This window comes from Portunus trituberculatus, chromosome 42 (genome assembly GCF_017591435.1).
Source record: "Portunus trituberculatus isolate SZX2019 chromosome 42, ASM1759143v1, whole genome shotgun sequence".
Taxonomy (NCBI): domain Eukaryota; kingdom Metazoa; phylum Arthropoda; class Malacostraca; order Decapoda; family Portunidae; genus Portunus; species Portunus trituberculatus.
This window is the reverse complement of record NC_059296.1, coordinates 11,589,438-11,611,937: the sequence shown is the minus strand read 5'-3', so window position 1 is coordinate 11,611,937 and position 22,500 is coordinate 11,589,438. Positions and strand designations below refer to the sequence as shown.

The 22,500-nt window shown below is 43.9% G+C and overlaps 3 protein-coding genes across 6 annotated transcripts in view; all 3 read right to left on the bottom strand.

The window, feature by feature from the left end:
• Positions 1-5,149: 5,149 nt before the first annotated feature.
• Positions 5,150-8,646, bottom strand: LOC123517588. Its single transcript, XM_045277843.1, has 2 exons — positions 8,611-8,646; positions 5,150-6,477 (listed from the first exon to the last, which is right to left on the bottom strand). Exon 2 carries the CDS (start codon positions 6,469-6,471, stop codon positions 5,254-5,256), a length of 1,218 nt encoding a protein of 405 aa, XP_045133778.1. The 5' UTR covers positions 6,472-6,477; positions 8,611-8,646; the 3' UTR covers positions 5,150-5,253.
• Positions 6,747-7,901, bottom strand: LOC123517367. The gene has a single exon (XM_045277379.1). It carries the CDS (start codon positions 7,899-7,901, stop codon positions 6,747-6,749), a length of 1,155 nt encoding a protein of 384 aa, XP_045133314.1.
• Positions 8,647-16,381: 7,735 nt separating the features above from the next.
• LOC123517669 overlaps positions 16,382-22,500 on the bottom strand; it is a 6,808-nt gene continuing 689 nt past the window's right edge. The window contains exons 1-2 of one of the 4 annotated variants that reach the window (XM_045277988.1): positions 18,065-18,205; positions 16,382-17,773 (exon numbers count right to left, since the gene is read on the bottom strand). In XM_045277988.1, the coding sequence (XP_045133923.1) occupies positions 16,572-17,771 (1,200 nt within the window). In that variant the 5' untranslated portion in view covers positions 17,772-17,773; positions 18,065-18,205 and the 3' untranslated portion in view covers positions 16,382-16,571. Of the gene's footprint in view, positions 17,774-17,930; positions 19,228-22,500 lie in introns of those variants that run through there. The other 3 variants (XM_045277990.1, XM_045277986.1, XM_045277989.1) reach the window with 3 other exon arrangements.

The window sequence follows — 22,500 nt, the reverse complement described above, 5'->3', positions numbered from 1 at the left end:
GTGCGTGAGTGAGTGAGTGAGAGAGAATGGGTTAAAGAATGCACATATGATTTTGAAGAATAAGTCTGGGTGTAGAAGAGTGAGTGAGTGAGTGTGAGAGTGAGAAGATGAGTAAATAATGGGTCAGTGAGTAAAGTATAGTGTGTTTCAGTCAGTGTACGAGTGAGTGGATGGGTGAGTGTCTGAACAGGACAGTCCGTTAAGGAATGTGCAAGTCGGTGAGTAAGAGATTGGTTGTGTGAAAAGTGATTGGCTAAATGAACATGTGTGTGGAAGAGTGAGTTAATGATTAGATAAATGGGTTAGTCAGTAAATAAGTGAGAGTGACAATGGATGGGTGAATAAATGAGTCTTTGAACGAGTAAGTTTGAGTCAGTGAATGAATGAATTAGTGAGTGGTAAGCTGAGGTGTGTGTGTGTGTGTGTGTGTGTGTGTGATGAGTGACCGAGTATGTGAATCCGTGAGTGAGTGAGTGAGTTTGTGAATCAGTGAACCAATAACTAAATCAATTAAATAGTAAATGCGTGAGCGAGGGAATGGTTAGGTGGTCAGTGAGTTTGTGAGTGAGTGAATCAGTGAGTGAAGGAGAATGAGTAACTGGGCGGATCAATAACTAAACGAGTGAAACGAATGAGTGAACAAATGAGCGAGTGGGTAAATCAGTGAATGAGTGAGGAAGTAAATGGGTAAATGAGTAAGAGAGTGAGTGGACAAGCAAATAGCTGAACGAATAAGGAGACAAATGAGAGAGGGGTAAGTGCATTAAATGAGTAAATGACCAAGTGAGCGGGAGAGTGAACGAAGAAGTGAGTTAGTGATTCTGGTGAGTGAGTGAGTAGAGTGAGTGAGGGCAGTGAGTGGGACAGAGTATTATGGAGAAGATTGTACTCTCTGCTTGGTACACTTTCACTTGTGCCTGTGACCTGAGCTGGGGTGTGTGTGTGTGTGTGTGTGTGTGTGTGTGTGTGTGTGTGTGTGTGTGTGTGTGTGTGTGTGTGTGTGTGTGCGTGCGTAAGTGACTCGGCTCATTATTAACCTTGACCAGTAGTTTATATACGTAAAGGTTATTAATTTGTTACCCTTTGATTTAATGACTTTTAAACACTTCTATAAATACGATCATTATTTTCTTCCTCTTCATTAGTTGTTATTATAGATTTCAATGGGATTCTCTCTCTCTCTCTCTCTCTCTCTCTCTCTCTCTCTCTCTCTCTCTCTCTCTCTCTCTCTCTCTCTCTCTCTCTCTCTCTCTCTCTCTCTCTCTCTCTCTCTCTCTCTCTCTCTCTCTCTCTCTCTCTCTCTCTCTCTCTCTCTCCTAATACGGTGCCCTTTGCCCTATTGCTATACTTTTACTGCTACGTCACTGTTTATATTAGCAGGAAGCAGACGGGACGCGAGGGAGGACAGGAAAAAGGAAAGGCAGGCAGCAGGGAGGGAGGGAGAGGAAGGAAGGAGAGCGAGGGAGGGAGAGGAAGGAAGGAAAGAGAGAGATGAGGGAGAGAAAGAAAAGAAGAAGTGAGGGAGGGAGAGGAAGGAAGGAGAGCGAGGGAGGGAGAGGATGAAAGGAAGGAGAGGTGAGGGAGAGAGAGGAAGGAGAGGGAGGAGGGAAGAAAGGGAGGGAGTCAATACTGGAGAATCATTGTTTGAGTGTGCAAGTTCAGGTGTCCGTCCAAGAAGTTACGCCCTTGTTTGTTTTCGCACTTAATTGTCTTCGTGGTTTTGATAATGTCTGGGAACTGGAAAAGGAAGATTTAATGTGTGTGTGTGGTGGTTGGGGTGTATGTGGCAATAGTAGTAGTAGTAGTAGTAGTAGTAGTAGTAGTAGTAGTAGATAGGAGGGGAAATAAAGTAATAGTCGGGCATCTTAGGAATTAAGTGGAAGAATATTGATAAGGGTTGATAGCCAGGTAGACGAACTAACAGGTAAATGATTACTTTTAGTGGCTAAGACATTATAATGGTGCTGTTTTACATATTCTCTCTCTCTCTCTCTCTCTCTCTCTCTCTCTCTCTCTCTCTCTCTCTCTCTCTCTCTCTCTCTCTCTCTCTCTCTCTCTCTCTCTCTCTCTCTCTCTCTCTCTCTCTCTCTCTCTCTCTCTCTCTCTCTCTCTCTCTCTCTCTCTCTCTCTCTCTCTCTCTCTCTCTCTCTCTCTCTTTGCGCGGTACCTGGTTATCTTCGACCTTATAAGTAGCAAGTTCTAAGCGACGACCATAACACTAACGACCACTCACGCTTCACCACAGCAACCACAAAATAGCCTGTGATCTTTCTTTATTTATGATTTATGAGAGAAGCAACTGTAGCAGGAAGGGATTTATGTATGGTGTACTGTGTGTGTGTGTGTGTGTGTGTGTGTGTGTGTGTGTGTGTGTGTGTGTGTGTGTGTGTGTGTGTGTGTGCGTGTGCGTGTCCGAGAGTAAGTGACAAAAAATTTGGAAGGATGCGGACATCACGTCAGCAGCTCGGACTCTATAAAAGATTTGGACGGCTCAGGCCAGGCAGAGGCGGCGCGGTGCGAGGCATGGCACGACCGGGGAGTGGTATGGAGCGGGGCAAACAAGTATGGGTGAGGCAGAGTAGAGGGTCAAGGCAACTGTGGCACCTCCATCTCTTCCTGAAAATTCAGTGATGTCATGGAGGCTATTTTCGGGTACAAGATAGACCCACCAACCCTATAATGCATTGCGCAATGGTGTATACCGTCCTTCCTGACGACCCATTGTGTGGAATAAAGGTCCATAACATGCATTTCGACTACTGCTGCTACTACTACTACTACTTTCACTACTTCTTTCTTCTACTTTTACTTTTACTTCTAATTCTAATTCTAATTCTAATTCTACTACTACTACTACTACTACTACTACTACTACTACTACTACTACTACTACTACTACTACTACTACTACTACTACTACTACTACTACTACTACTACTACTACTACTACTACTACTACTACTGCCTGTTGTGGTGCTGCTGCTATTACCATCTCCTGGTGTTCCGAATGTTTCCAGACTGTGTTTTTGTTGGTCAGAAACAAAATATTTTGTAAGCAGTGCAGTCTTTATTAGTTTCCCATAGTACATGTATTGGAATATTGCCACATGCGGGTTCCTGGTATAAAGAAGGAATACAGGTGGTTGGACATGTCTGAAGGTAATTCGTGTATTTTTATTTTATTTAATTGAAAGGAAAAGCAGGAAGAGGAAAAAGAACGTTGTTTACAATCTAATGTCCCCATTGTCCTTGATAGTTTTCATGCCTAGGAACATAATTCACCTCATAAATAGAAAAAGTCTTGTGACAAAGGAGTGTTTCAACTATTGTGCGTAATGGATCAAGATGCGAAGTAGCCAGTCATCAGACGTTCCCAAGCTTGAGGAGTTGCTTGCTGAACCTGTTTGTTTTTTCCAAGGCCGCGTGCAGGCGAAGTAAAAGGAGTTAGGAGGTCAAGGTAAATCTGAAGGCCGAGGTGTAGTTGTGCTGAACGAACTCATAAGGCAGGACCGCCTGAAAAAAGAGAGAGAGAGAGAGAGAGAGAGAGAGAGAGAGAGAGAGAGAGAGAGAGAGAGAGAGAACAAGTCGGTCCCAGCCTCGCCTATGTCGTAAAGGGAAGAGGGTCTTGATAACATTTTCACTTTTGTTTTTCTCACGTTGGATTCACTTTCAGAAGGTTTTCACTTTTGTTTTCCTTTCACTACAGAATAAATTTTCGATGTTCCTCAGCACATGCATGAAAATTGTATATATGTATATTTTTTTCTGTTATCTTCTTTTCAAAATATTAAATATTTATACAAAGAAGCTATAAATATTTCATGCAGATATAATTTGTGCATTATTTTCTACATTTTTTTCTTTTTTGCGGCAAGTTTTTGTTCATATGAGACTCGCTGAACCAGTACAGACAGGGAGCTAAATCAATATCTTGTATATTATCGATAAGTGAAAGTGTGATTTTTTTTCAGGTGAGGCTCAGCAGTTCAGGAACTCTGAAGATGACACATCCACGCACACAGTCACGTCCTGCTCTTTCCGTCCCACGTTTTTTTTTTCCTTCTCTCGTTTCAAATTACTTGGTGTGCCAGCCAGGCTGCTATTACCTTTTATTTATATCTATTTTCTCTATAAATGTTTCGTACCTAAAAGCCAGACGTAAGGCAGCCTGAGTGTCGGTGCTGCATTCCTATAGCAGGCAGTTGCAACAGTTCCCTTCCCTGCTGTGAAAGTTGTGATTTGGTTTGCCATCAGAACCTTTCACATACATAATCTTTCCTTGTTTTGAGTAATGCCTATCTTTTTCTGGTGATGATGATGATGATGATGATGATGATGATGATGATGATGATGATGATGATGATCATCATCATCATCATCATCATCATCATCATCATCATCATCATCACTTTCATCACTGCTATGTTACTGTTGTGTACATTTACAAATATGTAACACATGTCGGAGGTGAGATGTAGCAATAGGCATCACGGGAGCCGAGTTGCATGCAGCGGCAGCCAAGCAAGTTGAGTCTGCAATGGTAGGCTGCCAAACAAGTTGAATTGCATCGCTGAGGTGTCATAACCAGGACCGTTGGCTTGACAGTTCCCTTACACGATAGATTGACAAACTGGCTTGTATTCGAGAGCTGATTTACACCTGATCCAGCACAGTATAGAGAGCTTTCTTCTCTCCAGTCTCTGTACATGTCGTTGTTCTATCTATACATAACTGGTACGCTCTCTCTCTCTCTCTCTCTCTCTCTCTCTCTCTCTCTCTCTCTCTCTCTCTCTCTCTCTCTCTCTCTCTCTCTCTCTCTCTCTCTCTCTCTCTCTCTCTCTCTCTCTCTCTCTCTCTCTCTCTCTCTCTCTCTCTCTCTCTCTCTCTCTCTCTCTCTCTCTCTCTCTTTCAACATATGTCCAAGTTGTCGTCTTGCACGTCTTACTTGTTATCATCATCAGCTTTATCATTGTCAGGTTCTTGAATATCATCATCATTATTAATTAATTCATTATCATCATTAGTTTCATTATCATTATCAGTTTCATCCTCATTATCTATCATTATCATCAGCCGCAGCAGCCATTAAGGAATATTTAATGAGAGAATGTTACTTATCAAGGACTTTGTATTATTATATTAAGGGATTCGTTCAGCGTACAGCATTTATAGGAAGAGTAATCTCTAGCAGAGCCAAAAAGTGCCTTTGCTTTCCATACGCGAGGGTGGTTCAGAAGCATCCCTCAGCATTGGTCAGCGGCCATATGGATTAAAAGGCTTGGCCGGAGCATCGTAGTTGTAGCCTGTTTTACAGTAAGGTTTCAGTGTACGAGTAGCAGTGATGGTGTTGAACACTGGTCTGAAAGTGGTGGAGGTGACGTAGTTGGTGTTGTAGACGGTGTTGGTGACGAACTGGGTGCGGGTCCTGCCGGGCAGCTGTTGGGTGTTGACGGCAGTGCGGGTGACAGTCACGAACTGGGTCTGGGCTGGCTGGTAGACAGTGGTCTGGATAGTCTGCTGAGTGTAGATGGTTGTGGGCACCACCCGTGTTGACACCTGAGTGCTGACCACCTGCTGGGGCACCGTCACCGTCCTGGTGACGTACTGGGGCACCTGCTGCGTGCGGTACACGGTGGTGGTCTGCTGCTGCACCTGTGTGCGGGTGACGTACCGGGTCTGTGTGTTGGTGAGCACAACTTCAGAGACGATGGTGGTAGTGACAGGCACCACCTGGGTGCTGGTGACGACTCGTGTCTGTCCTGGCTGGGTGACGGTTCGGGTGACAACGTTGGTCCTGTACACGGTGGTGGAGCGCACCACATCGGGGGCGGGAATGACCGTGGTGGAGTAGACGGTGCTGTACTGGGTGCTCTGCACGGTGCGGGTCTGTCCCGGAAGCTGCTGGGTCCTGGTGACCGTCTGGGTCTGGTAGACGGTGCTGTAAACCTGCTGGGGCACCACCTGAGTGGACACCACGTTCCTGGTGATGGTGGTGGGCACCTGCTGGATGCGGGTGGAATACCTGGTCTGGTACTGGACTTGGGTGCGGACGACCTCTTGTGTGCGTGTGACGTAGTTGACCTGAGGAGGGAGAGTGACGACCTGGGTGCGCACCCTGTCCTCCGTGCGGGTCACAGTCGCTGTCTGGTAGACGAGTGAGGGAACAACTTCTGTGCGAACGACCTCAGAATAGATGGTGGTGTGCACCTGCTGGGTCTTGTATTCCGTATTGGTGATGAGCTGTATTTTGGTGTTGTAGACGGTGGAGGGAACCACCTGAGTGGAGTACTGAGTCTGTGTTTGGTAGACAGTGGAGGGCTCACATTTGTGCTTGTTAGGAGGAAGGTATCCTAAGGAGGGGAAAAGCCTTACTTTGTTGCCAAATAAATGTCTGCGTTGCCGATCCACGGAGGCTGTTAGCGTGACCCCCAGCAGCACTTGTAGCACGAGTAACAATAGCAAGAGCTTCATTATGTTCTGAAAGATGGAAAAAAAACGTCTTGTTATAATGTGGCTGCATATTATGAGAATCACATGATGAAAAGTTGAAATTACGAACTACTAACCTGAGCAATCTGCATTGAAGGAACCATTAATTAAGGAAAACATCATGTGGCATTGGTTAGTTTATGTGACAATAGATCATACACCAAGAAAAAAACATATCGATCTTTTAAATAGCTTTCTCACAGCACAATTGTGTTGTGTATCAATTAGAAGAAGGAGTCACCGATACTAATGTTATTTCATCCCCTGATATTGAAGGGAACTGCGGGAGGGTCATAGTTGTATCCTGGTTTTGCGCAAGTGCCAGTGACGGTCGTGGTGACGGTGACCTGCTGGGGTCGGTTGACGGTTTGGTAGACAACGCTTTGCTGCTGCTGAGTCTGCACCACCTGTTGGGTGATGACGCGGTCCTGGCCAGGCACCTGCACCACAGAGGTGCGCGTCACCTCTCTGGTCTGGTAGACGGGGTATGGAGTGACGTACTGGGTCTGGACCACCGTCTGCACCTGGGTGAAGGGCTGCACCTGGGTCCTGTAGATGGTGGTGTAGATGGTGGTGGGCACCACTTGGGTCCTCACCACCTCCTGGGGAACGACCTGTGTGATGACTCGAGTCTGAGTGACAACGTTGGTGCGGGTGACGACCTGCTCGCGTGTGGCAAAAGCATTTTCGTAACGGGTGTTGACGGAGGTGAAGGGGATGACCTGCTGGCGCTGGACCACGCTGGTGCGGATCACATCCTGGCCCTGGACGACGCTGGTCTGGACCACCTGGCGCACGCTGGTGGAGGTGACGTAGCGGGTGTTAGCGGGCTGCTGACGACGGACCACGGAGGTCTGGACCACAGTCTGCACGCGGGTGCGGACTGTTGTGGGGCCAGGGAGTGTAGTGTACCGGGTTTGCTGCACTACTTGCGTCTGATAGTTGACGACAGGCTGGACGACGGTCTGAATCTGTGTGCGGGTGATCTCGACAGGTACAACCTGTGTCTGTACCTGTGTCTGGGTGATGTAGCTGACCTGGGGCACCACGCGGGTCGTGGTGATGTAGCGAACCTCCTGACGGGGAGGACTGGGTACGGTCTGGGTCACCACTCGGTCCACGTACCGAACTGCGGTCTGTTGGATCACGCTAGTTTGATACTGGATCTGGGTTTGGACCTGAGTCCTGTATAGAGTTGTGGGAACTACTTGCTGTATATGTACAGTTGTTGCAACGTATCGTGTGTCCACCTGGGTGATGGTCTGAACCGCTACAGAAGTTTGAACACTGGTTTCATGCACAACAGAGGTGACCGTCTTGCAGTCACGTTTAGGTGGGAGATAACCAAAACCTGCTCTTGCCGAAGCGGAGGCCAGGCAGGCCAGCAACAGCGTCGCCGTCAAACGCCACATCCTGCAACAAAGAGAAATTCCACAGGTTAGAACAGCGGTGATTGGAACCCCGCGTCTCCCCAACTCATTTAGGAATAAAGTCCAATCACGCGCCGCTCCCCTATGCAATTTCTCCGTGCGGTGTGGGTTGTGGGCTGACCCGAGAGGACTTTATCGCCCAGATGAGCAGAGAGACGCCGACCCCTATTTAATATACGTGTACAAAATGTTTAGTCTGGCATCATGTTATTGGCACTTTTCTTCAATGTTCTTGCAGTGGACGTTGTTTGGTAAAACCGAAAGATACTCCTAGTCTGATAATGGCTGGTGATTACTAACTCGATGCACTGTGGTGATATGTTTTTCACTCTGAATGAATAAGTAAGTATATAAATGAATAGAATGTCAGTTTAAAGTATGAACCCAACTATCACGTAGTACATCTGGCGTAGTAAGACTTGAATTGTAATGTTGGGAAAAGCTCTAATTTGTAATAAACTGCTGCTATTTTTTTTTCATTACCTGATTATTAGCAGAGGAAAATATTTGAATAAAGATACGGACATTTTCCTCTGATAATAATAACACCACTGTGCTCCATATATGCGATTAGAAAATATTTCCACCGATGACTGGCTACACGTTATAAAAGCACTTATGTAATGCACTCGTTAATATTCCACTGAGATTCAACACAAATTCACCGATAGGCAGGAGAGCGGTCACGTACCTATACGGGAACGGGAGGGACTGAAGTAAGACGGATCGAGATGAGCTCCAAAGGAAATGTGGTGGATTGTGACAGGACCATCATATATATACCGATGCATGGAGAGAAGGGGACAGGTGGAAAGGGAAGGACGCTTGGTTGAAGAGAGAGTGAGCAAGAGAGAGAGAGAGAGAGAGAGAGAGAGAGAGAGAGAGAGAGAGAGAGAGAGAGGACAGGAAGCTAAAAAAAAAAAAAGCGCAGAAAGTGAAGGAGGGAAAGGCGGGTAGGTTGATTTGACGAATGCAAACTATCGGCCAAACCCTCAATTCCCGTGGCTTGTGTAGTCCCCGCCCTGCTTCATTCCTAGACACACACACACACACACACACACACACACACACACACACACACACACACACACACACACACACACACACACACACACACACACACACACACACACACACACAGAGGCTCTAAGTGACGGCCTAAGATGAGAGACGTTTTAATCATTCCCAAATATTCAGACGTCCTTGAAATTTTACTTTAATACGAGCAATTCTTGAGGTGATATGGTTTCTCTCTCTCTCTCTCTCTCTCTCTCTCTCTCTCTCTCTCTCTCTCTCTCTCTCTCTCTCTCTCTCTCTCTCTCTCTCTCTCTCTCAACTGGCCTCGTTATGCTAAGTTCTTGTTCCTGCGACACACCGTCACCCGTCTCACTCGTCACCCGTCGTTCACCCACCTCCTCTCCTTCACCCCTCGTCTCCCATTACCTAGCAACCCTTCCTTTCATTTGTCCACTTCTTTTTTTCTCTTTGTATTCCCCCTTTCATTCTGTCTTTTATTATACCCTCCCTGTTTTCCTCTTCGCCTTTTCGCTTTCATTTCCTCCTATTTTTCCATTCATGTATTTTCTTTCTACTGCATTTTTGGTTTATTCTTCTTTATGCTGCTATTTCTTCATCCTTTCCTTCTCTCCGTCCGTTCCATTTCCCTGTTTTCCTGTTCATTTCCTCCGCTTCCTTTCCATTCTCATCCCTCCCTGCCCTTCCGTCTCCCTCTCCTCCTCCTTTCACTAAAATGCTGAGTATATAATCATTTTCTGCCTGATCAAACCCAAAGCTTGCTAGTGTGAAAGGGAAATGGTGCTTGGCTTAAGGGTTTCAAGGAGGTTCTCTTTTTATGTTTGTTGTTATTGTTGTTGTTATTATTATTATTATTATTATTATTATTATTATTATTATTATTATTATTATTATTATTATTATTATTATTATTATTATTATCAACACCGCACTACTACTATTACTCCTGCTACTGCTACTGCTACTGCTACTGCTACTGTTACTGTTACTGTTACTGTTACTGTTACTCTTACTACTACTACTACTACTACTACTACTACTACTACTACTACTACTACTACTACTACTACTACTACTACTACTACTACTACTACTACTACTACTGTTGCTGCTGCTGCTACTATTGTTTTTGCCTGCTGCTGCTGTCTCATCCACTGCAATTAGTAGCACACTTTTTTTTTCCTGTATTTCTCTCTCTCTCTCTCTCTCTCTCTCTCTCTCTCTCTCTCTCTCTCTCTCTCTCTCTCTCTCTCTCTCTCTCTCTCTCTCTCTCTCTCTCTCTCTCTCTCTCTCTCTCTCTCTCTCTCTCTCTCTCTCTCTCTCTCTCTCTCTCTCTCTCTCTCTCTCTCTCTCTCTCTCTCTCTCTCTCTCTCTCTCTCTAAGGAAAGCGAAAGTTACGTCACTGTTATGCCATAATCACCAGCTATTTTCCTCTATTTACTTGATTCGATGAAAGTCGATGTGAGTTCTCTCTAGGCACAATAACCTCACTCTCTGTGCTATGCAAACATTGTACAGGAATTGCTTGCAAATAGGATTAGTGTAGCGCTTGATTCAATTCAAACCAAAGAGGATTCTGGTGCGGTCATTCAACATTTGACCACACACACAGAGACGCACGCCATTGAACAAGTATAGTGGACGCCATGCAAAACAGCACTTATCCTCTGTGTTTGGCTTTCATTCACTGTGGAAGCCTTTAACTTAGCAGCAGCCTCGGATGGTGGTAAAAATATAATGGAATGGCAATATACGAATCATAAAAGAAATAGTCTATCAAAGTATTAGTAAATCGCAGGGCGGACGTGGAATTATAAGGGAAGGGGGTGAGTGGGTAGCTCCGTGGTAAAGGGGTTAGTTCGATCCTGACCCACGGGAGTTACTTGGTGAGATTGATGGTGCTTTCTCTTCACCCCGAGCTAAGGATTGGCCTCAAGCTGACATGTCTGCCTTAATGACCCTTGTGCAGTCGATAGGCAATAAGTTCAACCCTTTCCTTTTTTTTTAACTAAGGTAATTTTTTTTCTTTTAGTCTGTAATGGCATGGAACAGACAGGCAGCCGACACAGATGACTGGTGGACCAGGTTGGGGGAAGACCTTTATCCTGTTGTAGACTCAGAGAGGCTAATGATGGTGACTCTATCGTGACTGCTATTGGATATATTGGTGGTCTGCCTGTCATGCACCCTGAAGCCCTATGTAGGAACAACATTAGTAACAGCAGCGGAAATGCATAGTACCAGTGTCAGAAGTGCCTCCACCACCACCACTACCACCACCATCATCCCCCATTACCATTATATACCATTAACCAACAATGAGTCCTACCTCTCATTACCTTCACAATGGCTTTCTCATCCTTTTCGTCCCCCGCCCATCATTAGGAAGCAGGAGCAGCGGAGCGAGACAGCATAGGTCCGTGGAGCTTGGTGGCGGCGGCAGCCGGTCGGTGGAGTGAAATAACGGTGGAGTGTAGACCTGCAGCCACGAGTGAGGGAGGGTGGTCATGTGGCGGGGCGAGGCGCAGAGGCTGCTACGCCAAGACCAGTGTGCTGTGACCGATGGTGTCTTGAGCAGGGAAAAGAAGATATATACACTTTAGGACATCTTGTGTTCTGGAATAGTCTTTTGAATTCATTTTCTTTTATTGATATCAGTTTTTAAAGGAATTATAGTTGTAGTATTTGTAGTATTATCATCACCATCGTCGTCATCACCATCATCATCATCATAATCAGCAATAATAGTAGTAGTAGTAGTAGTAGTAGTAGTAGTAGTAATGATAGTAGTAGTAGTAGTAGTAGTAGTAGTAGTAGTAGTAGTAGTAGTAGTAGTAGTAGTAGTAGTAGTAGTAGTAGTAGTAGTAGTAATAGTAGTAATAGTATTAGAAATAATTAGCATTAGTTGTAGAGTAGTAGTAGTAGTAGTAGTAGTAGTAGTAGTAGTAGTAGTAGTAGTAGTAGTGTAGTAGTAATAGTAGTAGTAGTAGTAGTAGTAGTAGTAGAAGTAGAAGTGAAAATAGAAATATGATACTACAATACTTCATCCTCTACCACTACCACCGCTATCATTTTCAACCCCATCATAACAGTCTTACTACACATTCATGGTGGGAGGAACAAGAAAGGCAGTTCACAATGTTGAGCGTAAACTATCGCTAAGGCCCTTTGAAGTGAGAGAGCGAAGACTCTGACTGTGCTTTGGATGAGAAAAAAAATAGATAAAAAATAGAAAGCGATTAAATAACTCCTCAGTGAAGAAGGAGGGCGTAAAGTAAGAAGCTGATTGTACGTAACAGTGACGTAACAGCGCTCATACGTGACGGAGGCGAAACGAAATAATACAACAGTGGAAACCAGCGTGTCTTGCCGTACGTCACACACTCTCTCTCTCTCTCTCTCTCTCTCTCTCTCTCTCTCTCTCTCTCTCTCTCTCTCTCTCTCTCTCTCTCTCTCTCTCTCTCTCTCTCTCTCTCTCTCTCTCTCTCTCTCTCTCTCTCTCTCTCTCTCTCTCTCTCTCTCTCTCTCTATATGGATGGACACGATTTTCTCTGGTGTGTGTGTGTGTGTGTGTGTGTGTGTGTGTGTGTGTGTGTGTGTGTGTGTGTGTGTGTGTGTGTGTGTGTGTGTGATTTTTTTAGTGTTAGTGTCCATTATTTATTTGAAGTTTTAAGCATGCATTGGGTTTCCTTGCTTACAGGACACACACACACACACACACACACACACACACACACACACACACACACACACACACACACACACACACACACACACACACACACACACACACACACGGAGTAATCTCAACGCACATCAATCATGCATTCGGATTGACTCACTCGCTAGCTGACCACAGACATCACTCGTTCTTCACTTGTTCCTCTTTCCTTCACATTCACTTTCATTGGCCTTCCCGCGTTCCTAACATTCTCTAATATTGATGCTAGAAAAACTACTCAAGATGCGGAGTACTCAAGGTCTTGCTAGCAGTTGTATGGATGAGAAAATAGCTTCTTGATGATGCATTAGTGCTGTTTAAATTTCAATGTGTTTTGTGAAAGTCGCTCGTCAGGCGGTGAACAAGTGAGTTATCCCCTCAACTTTCCATTTTCCCCGATAGAAAACGGTGTCCAGTGAAGAGAGTATGGGATGAAAGGGAAAATGTGTTGATTCTTTTTATTATTTTCTTTTTACCGTCTTTTTATATCGTTATTTGATGTACTTGTATAGTGGAGTGTTAAGCGTTTTCTTTTTTCTTTTTTGTATCTGTGCGACAATTATCTTTCTTTTTATTCATTTACTTTCATTCACTTTGGAATTATTATTTTTACCAATCTCTTCCATTCTCTAACATTGGAACCTTATGTATTTGTTAAGTATTTATTTCCATTTATAACTTACATTTTTAAAGAATCTCCATACGTACCTCCATACCAACCACCACACACACACACACACACACACACACACACACACACACACACACACACACACACACACACACACACACACACACACACACACACACACACACACACACACACACACACACACACACACACACACACACACACACACACACACACTCTCTCTCTCTCTCTCTCTCTCTCTCTCTCTCTCTCTCTCTCTCTCTCTCTCTCTCTCTCTCTCTCTCTCTCTCTCTCTCTCTCTCTCTCTCTCTCATTATTCAGTCCAGATCAATATTTTCTCTCCAACATGACTGAGTTACGGGTTTAGTGTATTCTTCCTTTCTGGTCCTTGCACAAGTATCTGGATCACTCAGCGGACCGAGGCAGTTGGGGGAGGGTCAGCAGTGTTTGCTTAAGTTCTTAACCTTCGTGGAGCTCGTTTTACCTGTGTGTTTCATGTTTCCATTGCTGCAATCTGTAATTTCTTCGTCAAACCATTTATCTCAATCATGCCCTTTTCTTTTTTATTTTAGAGGTCTATTTCCTAATCCTTACCGTCTTTTTGGTGAACGTATTTTTCCCATCTTCTTTTTCCACTCTCTTCTTTCATTGTTGTTTTAAGTTTTGTAACATTTTTGTAATTGTGGAGCCTGGAAAGGTAAGGGCGGTGGTTGAAATAGTACGTGGGAAGGGAAAGGAGAAAAATGGAAGGTAGTTACTTTTTATTTCGTTTAATTGCTTCACCGTCCATTTCACTGTTTGCTGCTTCACTTTACATTATATTTCTTTAATGTAGTGTTCCTCCCACTCCTGCTCTCCTGGCCCTTCTGCGTCTCATAACTGGCACTCTAGTTTTCCATGCTTCTCGTCACTCCGGTCTGCTGCGCGTGGCGGATGACAGTCGTTACCAAGGACTGTCACCGTGTCAAATGAACAGATTTCGGTTACGCAGCAGTGGTCAACTGTCGTTCCAAACAAAAGATAGTCGCCTCATACATTACTCTGGGTTTTAGATGAGTGGGACGTCTTCTTAGATGATTGTTAATTATAGACTAGACGCTCGATGGGTTGTTTATGTTAATGTCCCTTGGTGAAGGAGTGTTGTTGTCTGTGGCTTTATTTGTAATGAGCCATATACAGCTGCCCCAGGTAGTGATGTCATAGTCTTTACAATGCTTCATAAGAAATACCTGGTAACTTCCTCATCACGTATCCAAGTCTTCTTGGGCTTTGCGTTGTGGTAATATAACGCAGTTCATTTCCCCAAGTGTTGTACCTATTTTGTATTTTGTAGACGTAAACACTCTAGGCTTGTAATGTTCCTATTGCATATGTCTTGAGTTTTTGTTAAGATCTGGTATCTGGCCTCTCCCTCTCATGGCTAACCTTTAAATTGATATTTCACTATTTGCAAAAAAAAAAAAAAAAAAAAAAAAGAGTTTTGATAAAGTTTTAATTTTATGAAGTATTTTTTTTTATGTAAAAAAAATATTTAACTAAAGATCCAATAATCGCAAATGACATAACGTCTTGGTTTGATGTTTGTGTTGTATGGTGGACATGTAGTGATGCTTCACAACAATGTTTTGAAACTAGAAGAAAAGTGGATTAGCATACGTATGGCTAGAGAGACTCAAGATAGAATGTTATATTACAAATGCACAAAATCTTACAGAAGACAAATAATATCATGATATAACTTACCTCTTTTGCATACCAAAAAAATGTCTCGGATTCGAACACATCTATATCTTATATTGTCATTAAGAGGTGAATTTGATTACATTAAATGTTTTATGAAACTGGAAATCTACTTTGTTTTGCTGAAATTGTCTAGATAATTCAATTGAGTGAAGAATATATTAAAAGTCAGCATGTTTAGATGTAATTTAGTATTCAATAAAACGTATTCATTATTACTTAAATTTTTAAAGCCAATAAAAGTACCATTAATTGTAATGAAGAACATTGATTTTTAGTTTCCTTTCGATTACGGAATTCCAGGAAATTATAACTAGTGTTGAAATGTTAAAAAAAATATATAGACTAGTGTTTTCAGAAAGAACTATGACAAGTATTAAGAAAAATAATAGTAATAGGACATGAATGTCTCTTGACTTCATATTTAAGGAGAGCTTCGTAACTGGCCATGTTTTTTTTTGTAATGAGTTGTGTTGTTTATTCACCAACATTTTTTTCTATGTCAGTGTGCAAATAACTGAAAAAAACATGAATGGATTTCTAAGAAGAATCTAGAACGTTTTATGGGGAATTTTGCAGCTGCCCAGAAGCTTTTCCTAAAGTGTAAAGTTTTGTAAGCAATGTTTGCCACATTAAAGAGGCTTCAGATAAATCCGCGTATAATATTAACCAAATTTCATTGAACTCTGTGTACGTTGTTTATCGCATTTCATTAAAGTCTGCGGAAAATAATTGTCATGTTTAAATCTTGTGTCATTGGAGGAGACATTTCCTTTTTGAGTGCCTTCCATCTAATGTTAAAGAGCTATGCCTTATTCTTAATTCGGGACTGTGTGGTGGGATTATTTAGTATAGTGCGATGACAGTGTCCGGCAGACCCTCATGACACAAAGTCAGTATCTGGCAAATTTGGTGTGGCTTGGAGTTACATGACTTTATCTACTTTTAATTTAGAAGAAGAATTGGTAAATATTTTTTTTTTTTTTTTACGTAGGGAAGAGGGGCAGCCAAGGGCAAAAAAAAAAAAAAAATAGAAAGTAAAAAAAAAGGCCCACTGTAAAAAGTGCCAAAACCGTCAGCCAGAAGTGGTATGATCACCTTTTTAGTTTGTATGTTTGGTGCATTTTTTCCAAGAGTAACCTGTATTCAGATGGATGTCACGTTAGCTTTATGCCCCATGATATAAAGCTTCAGACAATATACTAAATAAAGCTATGATGAGATAGAGATGACCGTTGGAAAATATTATCGTATAGCATATCTTACGTACCTTTTCTATTTGCTATTATTCAAGGAGAAAAAGAAAGATATTTGTAACTGTAACACATATTTTAATTTCATGGCAATTAGTTTCAGAAATAAAGTCGTTTGTAAAAACCAGCTTTGATGCACATCTTATAAATGTAAAATTATAATAGACAGTTATTCACACACGTGCAAATGGCTGGAACACTTCCGTGGGTCTCTACGATCCCTGATTAAAAGTAATATTTTTGTCAACTACTTAACCGTTATAAGGATTGAATGGCCTGCTTGGAGCGTTGTAGTTGTAGCCAGTATTGCAGTTAGGTTTGACGGTGGAGGTGGCGGTGATGGTGTTGTACACTTTGTTGTAGACTGTGGAGGTAACGTAGTTGGTGTTATAGACGGTGTTAGTGACGTACTGGGTGCGGGTCCTGCCTGGAAGGTACTGAGTACTGTAGTCTGTGCGTGTGTTCGTCACGTATTGGGTCTGACCTGGCTGGTATACAGTTGTTTGGATCGTTTGCTGAGAGTAAATGGTTGTTGGCACGATCTGTGTCGATACTTGAGTCCTCACCACCTGTTGGGGCACCGTCACCGTCCTGGTGACGTATTGAGGCACCTGCTGTGTGCTGTAGACGGTGGACACCTGCTGCTCCACCTGTGTACGGGTGACGTACTGGGTCTGTGTGTTGGTGAGCACCACCTCAGAGTAAATGGTGGTGGTGACAGGCACCACTTGAGTGCTGGTGATGACTCTTGTCTGTCCTGGCTGAGAGATGGTTTGGGTGACAACGTTGGTCCTGTACACGGTGGTGGTTCTGTAAACATCCTGTGCTGGAACGACGACTGTAGAGTAAGCAGTTCTGTATTCAGTACTGTATATTGTGCGGGTCTGTCCTGGAAGCTGTTGTGTGCTGGTGATTGTCTGGGTCTGGTAGATGGTGCTGTAAACCTGCTGGGGCACCACCTGGGTGGACACCACGTTCCTAATGACGGTGGTGGGTACTTGCTGGATGCGGGTGGAATACCTGGTCTGGTACTGGACTTGGGTGCGGATAGCTTCTTGTGTGCGTGTGACGTAGTTGACCTGAGGAGGGAGCGTAACTACCTGGGTGCGCACATTCTCTTGCGTGCGGGTCACCGTCACTGTCTGGTACACGACTGATGGAACAACTTGTGTGCGAACGACCTCAGAATAGACAGTAGTGTACACCTGCTGCGTCCTGTAGTCCGTTTGGGTGATGTACTGCACTCTGGTGTTGTAGACCGTTGAAGGAATCACTTGAGTGGAATATTGAGTTTGTGTGCGGTATACAGTGGAGGGCTGGCAGTATGAGGTTTGGGGCGGCAAATATCCACCACCAAAGGATGCTTGCAGGCCATTTCCACCGCCAAACCTTTCTCCAGCAAGTCCCCGGGTGAAGACCACCAGCAGCAGCACCAATGGTGTCCACATCATCTCTGTTGAAAATATATAAGGATTCGATGTTAATGGAGACGAATTATAAGAAAGCATATATGAAATATGTCTTCAATAAACGAAGCACAATACTTACACATTTCTAGAAGATTTACGCTAATTGCTCACCAGGACTTCACTAAGATCCAAACTAACATATAAAAGGATCATAGTTTAATTGTGTTTCGACCTCAAACTGTCGAAAATACAGTACTAACATCAGGTTATGTAACATTCATGGCTTAGTTAAGGTTTTATGGTACATATTAAAGAAAAATAGAAAAAAATAACACCTGAAAATTATTTTCCGTAATTGAAGGGAGTAGAGGGTCTGTTGTAGTTGTATCCTGTTTGTCCGCAAGTGCCAGTTACTGTCCTGGTGACGGTGACCTGTTGGGGTTGGTTGACGGTCTGGTAGATGACTTGCTGTCGTTGCTGAGTTTGCGCCACCTGTTGGGTGATGACGCGGTCCTGGCCAGGCACCTGCACCACAGAGGTACGTGTCACCTCTTGAGTACGGTAGACGGGAGCTGGGGTGACGTACTGGGTCTGGACCACCGTCTGCACCTGGGTGAAGGGCTGCACCTGTGTCCTGTAGATGGTGGTGTAGATGGTGGTGGGCACCACTTGGGTCCTCACCACCTCCTGGGGAACGACCTGTGTGATGACTCGAGTCTGAGTGACAACGTTGGTGCGGGTGACGACCTGCTCGCGTGTGACGTAAGCATTTTCGTAACGGGTGTTGACGGAGGTGAAGGGGATGACCTGCTGGCGCTGGACCACGCTGGTGCGGATCACATCCTGGCCCCGGACGACGCTGGTCTGGACCACCTGGCGCACATTGGTAGAAGTGACGTAACGGGTGTTGGCAGGCTGCTGCTGGCGGATCACGGAGGTCTGGACTACTGTCTGCACGCGAGTGCGGACCACGTCGGGTCCGGGAATGGAGACATACTGGGTTTGCTGCACCACCTGCGTCTGGTAGTTGACGACAGGCTGGTTGACAGTCTGAATTTGTGTGCGGGTGACCTCGACAGGTACAACCTGTGTCTGTACCTGTGTCTGGGTGATGTAGCTGACCTGGGGCACCACGCGGGTCGTGGTGATGTATTGGACCTCCTGACGGGGAGGGCTGGGTACAGTCTGGGTTACCACTCGGTCCACGTACCGAACTGTGGTCTGTTGGATCACGCTGGTCTGGTACTGGACTTGTGTCTGGACTCTGGTTCTGTACTGTGTAGTGGGAACCACTTGTTGTCTGTACAAAGTTGTTGTAATATATTGTGTGTCCACTTGGTTGACGGTCTGAACCACGACAGAGGTCTGATAGCGGGTGTCATACACGACAGAGGTAACTGTCTCACAGACAGGGTCTGGTCTTGGGGGCAGGTAACCACCCTGGGGGATGGCAGAGGCCAGGGAGGCCAGCAACAGCGTCGCCGTCAAACGCCACATCCTGCAACAAAGAGAAATTCCACAGGTTAGAGCAGCGGTGATTGGAACCCCCGCGTCTCGCCAACTCATTTGGGAATAAAGTCCAATCACGCGCCGCTCCCCTGTGCAATTTCTCCGTGCGGTGTGGGTTGTGGGCTGACCCGAGAGGACTTTATCGCCCAGATGAGCAGAGAGACGCTTATACACAAACACTTATGTCAATCATTTTTATTAAGTTTAGACACTTGTATGCAATAATGCTGCATAAAATGGTTTGGTGGATGACGGCGTTGGTGACAACAGGAAAACCGGCAGTATCAATCACATTGGAAGCAGTATGTAGTAGTAAAAATTATTGTAGGAGCAGTATACTTAATAGTAGTAATAATAATGATAGTAGCAGTGGTAGTAGTAGTAGCAATAGTAATAGCTGTAGAACCAGTAATAGTAGTAGTAGTTTAAGTAATAGTAACAAAAGTAACAGTTGCACCATTAGTACTTTGGTAGTACAGTATTACTGGTGGAACTGGTGATGATGATAATGATTGTTTATCGTCATTTTGCTATTACTGTTGTTATTATTATTTTTTTTGTTATCATTCATCTTATCTATCCTACAGTTCACAAGTTGAAATTTTCTCCACATTATGACAAAATGTCACGTATTCAAACTAATACGAAAGAAACGTCAATAAATGAAGATATCCTATATTTCCTGTCTCTTTTAATACTTTTTGTAACGTTTAGGACTCGCCTGTCTATATGTCACAGCCTAAAGACGTTTTATGTGTGTGTTGATTGCAGGCACAGGATGTTCTTGAACTAAGAGGAATGCAGTGGCTATTTATTTTTCCAGTTCTTTGTCTTAAGAGTGTCTCTTATTTCTCTGGCTGTGGCAGTTGCTGCAGTTGCTATTTTGTACCGCTTTTTCTTAATAAACTCCTTGCATTGCAGGTCATTTTACTCTACTTGTTTAATTTGATATTTTGTTGTTATCCAACAATGTTGAAATCCCATGACGGTTTCTAGGTGGTTCTTTCTTTAGGCTTTATGAAATATATTGGAAATCCCATTGATAATAATAGGAGTGTGTAGTTGTTTTGCAATACCTTTGTTGGCATTGTAATGTTAGTGATCTTGTCTGATCTACTTTTGTACCTACCTCTAGATATAACTTAAAGGCCCACTGCGTATCCAAGGAAGGGAGACCGTCATAAACTTTCTAAGCCATCCCAGTTGTATTTAGAGTTGCCCTTGCGTTTTTTTTGTACCAACTCCCAAGGCCGTAAATCTTAACCACGGTGAAAGGGTGAGTGGACCAGCAGCGAGTGACGACGCCCTCCGTATCATCCCCTCGACGATGCATCACAGTAATAATTTATCACGTCAAGAGCATAACAAATAACAGTGATTTTTTAGACAAATGAGCTGACGACACCCTTTTTATACAAACCACGAGTATTTTTTTGAGGCGATAAGTGAAGTTGTTATCATTGCTTAGAAAAGAGATAAGCGGAATCTTAAAGAGAAAGATTTGGAGTAAAATGATTCCTTGTAGTTAGAGGCAGATATGAAAATGGTAGAATAAAAGGAAAGGAGCAATCGAAGAGTGGAAGAGGAGGAGGATTAAGTTTGATTACTGTGGGAGCAGAGGATTCAATGAAGGACGTTTAAGGTCAAGAGAAGTAGTAGCAACAGTAGCAGCAGTAGTAACAGTAGTAGTTGCAGCAGCAGTAATAGTTATAGCAGAAAAAAAGAGGAAGAAGAGGTGGAGGAAAGGAGGAGGAAGAAAGAGATGAGAAGGAAGATGAAAAAGAGGATAATATAAGAAAAAAAAAAAAGAGGTAGAGGAGGAGGAGGAGCAGGAGCAGGAGCAGTTAGAGAAGGAGGAGGAAAAATATAGTTAAAAAAAGAAGAAAGAAAGAAGAGGCGAAACTGAAGCAAGAAGAAGAAAATGAAAGAAAAAAGATAAAAAGGTAGAAGACGGCAGAAAAAGAAATAAGAAAAAGTGATGATAGTCGGAAGAGAGATGACGAATTGCAAGAAGAGAAAGAGCATGACTTAGATGATGAGAATGAGGAGGAGTTAGAGGAGAAGAAGGAAGTGATAGTGAGAACGGTGGAGACTGAAGAATACCATTAACTCATATGACGTTGGTGCTAGCAGTGGTCTTCATAATACTAGGGTGGGTGCAGGTGGGAAAGGGGTCGAAGGCGTGGGTTACAGAAGGGCGACTTTGGTGCTCCATCATTACTCGGCGCTAGATGGAACCGACCAGAGGTGAAGGGAATGAAGGGAGGGCGAGAGAGTAAAGCGGCTGGGGAAACAATGGCACTGAGAAAGCTGACTAGGGCGATATGGAACAATGAAAAGAATAAATGGCAAATGATCCAATGAGCCTTAGTAAGAAATAGCTTAGATAAGACGTCAATGCTAATGGCGCGCTGATAAATGACCAGTAAACAGAACCAGGTGAGAGAAGGAGAAAGTTTTTGTTATCAGGTTCGTATCACTTGGAAGTAGAATGTCCTCTCGCTGTGAAAGGGAGAGAGAGAGAGAGAGAGAGAGAGAGAGAGAGAGAGAGAGAGAGAGAGAGAGAGAGCCTACATGTATGCGAAATGTATTTTTATCCAACTGGACAAACATACGTGAATTAACAGATTTGGCCATCGTAGTAACTTGATAGGCTGAGTAAAGAAGTGAAGGTAAGGTGAAGGGAGACTGGGAATGTTTAGAGAGAGAGAGAGAGAGAGAGAGAGAGAGAGAGAGAGAGAGAGAGAGAGAGAGAGAGAGAGAGAGAGAGAGAGAGAGAGAGAGAGAGAGAGAGAGAGAGAGAGAGAGAGAGAGAGAGAGAGAGAGAGAGAGAGAGAGAGAGAGAGAGAGAGAGATTCATAATTGATTTAGAAGAGATAACAGGAGCAGAATCTGCATATGCAAAAAGTGAACTGGGAAATAATCGCAAAGAAAATAAACTCATACACACACACACACACACACACACACACACACACACACACACACACACACACACACACACACACACACACACACACACACACACACACACACACACACACACACACACACACACACACACACAAAGAGAGCGTGTAAGACAAACCAAAGATGTAGTCCAGGAAGTGCGCGTTGTGTAAATGATGTAATGAGTGGAGGAGAGTGTTCGGGGTCTGGTGAGAGGAGTGGCTGAGCAGAACTGAAGGAACGGGAGGAAAGCATGATTGGTGAAGGGAAGGAGAGGCGTGGAGGTGGAGAGTCCGAGGTGAGAGTCACGGAA